The sequence below is a fragment of the Nicotiana tabacum genome, chromosome 10, assembly GCF_000715075.1.
Source record: "Nicotiana tabacum cultivar K326 chromosome 10, ASM71507v2, whole genome shotgun sequence".
Classification (NCBI taxonomy): Eukaryota; Viridiplantae; Streptophyta; class Magnoliopsida; order Solanales; family Solanaceae; genus Nicotiana; species Nicotiana tabacum.
In genome coordinates this window covers 148,361,709-148,365,886 of record NC_134089.1, presented here as the reverse complement: position 1 = coordinate 148,365,886, position 4,178 = coordinate 148,361,709, and the positions used below count along the sequence as shown (strand labels likewise).

Sequence of the window (4,178 nt, the reverse complement as noted above, 5' to 3'; positions counted from 1 at the left end):
AATTATGATGAATAGTATTTTATGGTAACTCAAGTAAAGGCATGAAAGGAATCTAAATAGCTAAAATTGGTCGATTACTACATTTAGCTCGTGTACACACTCGTCACCTTGCGTACACGGTTTCCACATAGTTATAGTTTTGTCTTGAACCTGGTACCTTGTTTACACCTGAGTTATTCTCATAGTTATAGCTTTGTCTTGGATTTTGATTGAAACTGGAAGCTTGATTGTGACTTAGATTTGGATTCTGATTTTGATTGGAGCCTTGAGGATAGCCATGAAGTTTATAACACTTCTCTCTCATGTGGCCTGGCTTCTTACAGTAATCACAGAAGGGTCTGTTTCTATAGCTCTGAGAGTTGTTAGGTGAATAATTTGTCTTGAATGATGTTGTCCTGTGTGTGTTGACATTTAGGGTTGATGACTCAAGAGCTAAGTGGTTATGAGGCTTAATTTCTCTTTGTGTTTCCTCTTGAATCAATAATGAGAAGGCCTGTGCAATTGTGGGAAGAGGATTCATCATGAGGATACTTCCTCGAACAACAGTGTAGGTCTCTTAGCCCCATAAGGAACCGTATTAATCTTCTATCCTGCTTTGCTTTGTGCATACTTTCCCTTGCTCCACATGTGCAATTGCAGGTGCAATGAGATTTAGTAATCAGAGTAGTAAGTTCCTCCCACAACTTCTTCATTTTTGTATAGTAGCCAGTAATGTCAAGCGCTCCTTGAGACAAGTTGTTAATCTCCTTTTGAATTTGGTAGAGATTTGTTCCATTTGTCTGATCATATCGATCTTCAAGATCTTTCCACAACTCGATTGCATCTGTCACATATTCAACACTGTCTGCAATCTCTTTTGCCAAGGAATTCAAAATCCATAAAGTCATCATATCATCACATCTCTCCCACAATCGATAGTTTGAGGAGTCTGGATCTGGCTTTTTGCAGTCATCATTGATGAAGCCTAGTTTACTTTTCATCAATAGGGCTCTCATTACATCTCTTCTCCATGAGCGATAACCAAATCCAACAAATGGAATAGGAACTAGGGCTATTCCCGGACTATCAGAGGGATGCATGTAAAAAGGACTACTAGTGTCAACAATTGGCTGATTAGGAGATTCAGCCACAGTTGGTGCAGGTTGTTCAACATCTCCATTAGTAGCCATCTCTTATGAGGCGTAAAGATCAACTAATCAACCAGGACAGGATTCTAACTACAAAACTAGTACTCTGATAAAGGATTTTAAGAGAAATGTGTTGAAACCGATGAGATCAAAGTCTGCATGCACATGATCAAACAAAATCGAGGATGATGAAATTAGATTCAACAGATCTGGAAAAGCGAATCGGAGCTTCTGACCTTGCTCTGATACCATATTAAATTCCGGCAATGGAACAGTAGCTTCTTCCTTAGCTGAGCTAAGAATGCAGTAGCAACAATGGCGGAAGCTCAGTGCTGTGAACACGAAGTCGTGCGATGAGAAGAGAAGAACATTCTGGAAGAGAGTTTTTGATATTATTCATTCAAAGACTATGTAAAACTAATGGGACTCCTTTTCCCACTATATACAAGTATGTAAAGAGAGAGAGATAAGCAAACCAACTAACTGACAGCTAATTGACAGCTGTCCAAACTCGACCACTAACTGACTCTCTAACCAAGCTAACACTGATGCACTAACTATATAAACAAGTGGAAGATATAATTAATCTTAACAGGGAAGCTGACTGAAGGTAAACCATATTTGACCTGCAATCAACCCGCGGTTTACCCAATTTTATATGGTTTAAAAATGGGTTGAACCTATATTTTACCCATTTTTAGTATCACTCAGCCAACCAGCTTAAATATGGGCGGGTTGGATAGATTATTAAAAAATGGATCAATTTTGCCATCACTATTCACACATAAAAATGAGATCAAAAACTTTAAACTAATCTGATCCGTATTCTTTTTTAGATGGAATATTGTTGGGTAGGAAAAGGGTGTTTGCTCGATGTTGTTAACCAAGGAACGTGTGGTAAGTTAGATTTTTTACTGTTATTATTATTGTTGTTGTTATTGATATTGTCATTATTGTTAGAGATTTTAATACTCTAGGGCAATTAGAAGTCCCATGACCAAAGTAAATTGTCTGTAATATTTAACTTCCACTGCTCCTTTTCTTTTAGGGTTTAGAGCAATAAAGGTTGAGTTCAATTAGAAACTGCTACTAATATAAAAGTGTCTCTCGTTGTTCTTGATGTTATTGCATTTAGTTTGTTGTTGGGCTTTTGCCGCAACGGAGGCCCTATCAGCATTAGATCAGATTAAGCGGAAGAAAACAGAGGTTACCCCCCATTCCAAACAGCAGCTCATTGACTGCTTCTTCAAAAAGTATTTCATGTCTGAATACTTCAAAGATTTGGGGGAAAATGAGTATGAGAAATAAAGTAAAGTTGATTTTTTGGAAAAACATAAATTTCTCTAGAATGTCCTAGTGTAGTATTCTTGATATTTATGTAGGAGACACATCTGGATGGTCTAGAATAGTGTGGGAAGATAAGTTATCTATTAGACACGTCTAGATATTCTAGAGTATTGCGGGAAGATAAGGTGAACTAGAACTTTCTTGTACATGTTCTAGAATATTATCTAGGACCATCCTTAGAGAAATATAAATAGGGGTGGCCTAGGCATTTTTGACTAAGCCAAAAAATCAAGAAAGTCTTTCTTTCCTAAACAAGTTCTTCTATCTAAAAACTCTATTCTCTCTTCTCTTTTCAAGCTTTCTCTTCTTTAGTTGAATCCTCCAATCTTAACTAACGATCTTGGGCTAGCACAAGGCCTCCAATAATACTTTTCTTCTGCTATTCTTTACAATGAGTGTTTTCCTGGCTCGTCTATAATGGCTTAAACTTATGCAAAGGATTTCGAAATTGTTGAAGAAAGGTCATATAAATACACAATGGAAAGGGGTCATTGTCAAGTGAATTTTGTAAGAATAATTGATTAATATCTGTTTTTTGTTCTTGTTGGTTTCTTGTTTTTTCTCTCTAACTTTTGTAGATTTTATGATGCAGAAGAAGGATAAATATGTCAAGATATCTGACTATATGGAGGTGTCAAATTGGATGAAAAGGCCATTGAAGAACTTATCAGGAAACAGTATATCACATGTGCTATAACTCATTATCCTAGCTTTCAAAGACACACAAGAGAGGTGAATAGTTACATTTTTATTTGTACATTTAGCCAATTACAGGTTCTGCTTTGTCTAATTGGCTTACTTAAAAATAAATTTCAGGAGGTCTATACGGGTGCCACTGAGTAAGAAATAGTGGAGAGGGAGGCTAGATCCGAACATGCCCTCCTGATTGTAGGATTTGGTACAGATGAAAAGGGAGAGAAGTTTTTCTCGGTGAAGAACTCCAACGGGAAGAGGCAGGAATTCCAAGGCTTCGGCAAAATCAAGTGTAGCATTGCAAGAAGGTTAGCATCTTATTGAGCGTCGTTGCAAGTAGTTTGGAAGAAGGTTGTTGTTTGTTTTTGTGAGGAGATGTTTTTGTGAGGTATACCAACTATTTTGAGAAGACAGGACAATAGATTTATGAGGAATTTTCAGAAACCATTATTGTTTAGTGGTTATTAACTTCCTATAACTACCATATACATAATTACTTCCTAAAACTATTATTTAGTTGTTATGCGACTGTTTTCGTTATATTCATGCTACTATATTCATGAATACAGTAGCGAAATTCGCCTAAAATAGGGGAATCCAGATGTGCGACTGTATTTGTTGTATTCGCGCTACTGTACTCATGAATACAGTAGCAAAATTCGCCCAAAAACAGGAGAATCCAGTTGTTTAATAACGAAAAGAGGATCAATTAGCGTGTATCACTCATAATTTAACTCAAAAAAATCAATTCTACATAATTTCGCTACTACTGTGTTGTATTTCATGTATTCTCGCAATTGTATTTATAAATACAATGAGGTAATCAAGAAATAGGGTGTATACCGTTCTATTCAATTCGATTGTATACATTGTATTCAATTCATGTATATTCATTATTCACTATTATACATTGTATTCAATTCAACTGTATTCAAACAACAAAAAATCACAAAATACAGTGATATTCGACTGTATTCAAAAAATACAGACCTTCAAAATATATAAATACAG

General features: G+C 36.0%; 1 protein-coding gene and 1 long non-coding RNA gene across 2 annotated transcripts; one reads left to right on the top strand and one right to left on the bottom strand.

Moving 5' to 3' along the window:
• Positions 1-449: 449 nt before the first annotated feature.
• LOC107770789 (uncharacterized) lies at positions 450-1,169 on the bottom strand. Its single transcript, XM_016590122.1, has one exon. It carries the CDS (start codon positions 1,167-1,169, stop codon positions 450-452), a length of 720 nt encoding a protein of 239 aa, XP_016445608.1.
• Positions 1,170-2,710: 1,541 nt separating this feature from the next.
• LOC107770790 (uncharacterized) lies at positions 2,711-3,877 on the top strand. Its single transcript, XR_001644686.2, has 3 exons — positions 2,711-2,981; positions 3,067-3,206; positions 3,291-3,877. It is a non-coding gene; the product is annotated as an uncharacterized LOC107770790 (long non-coding RNA).
• Positions 3,878-4,178: the final 301 nt, after the last annotated feature.

What these genes read in the sequence shown, in the direction of transcription:
- LOC107770789 (XM_016590122.1), bottom strand. Translation starts at nt 1,169, where the DNA reads ATGGCTACTAATGGAGATGTTGAACAACCTGCACCAACTGTGGCTGAA.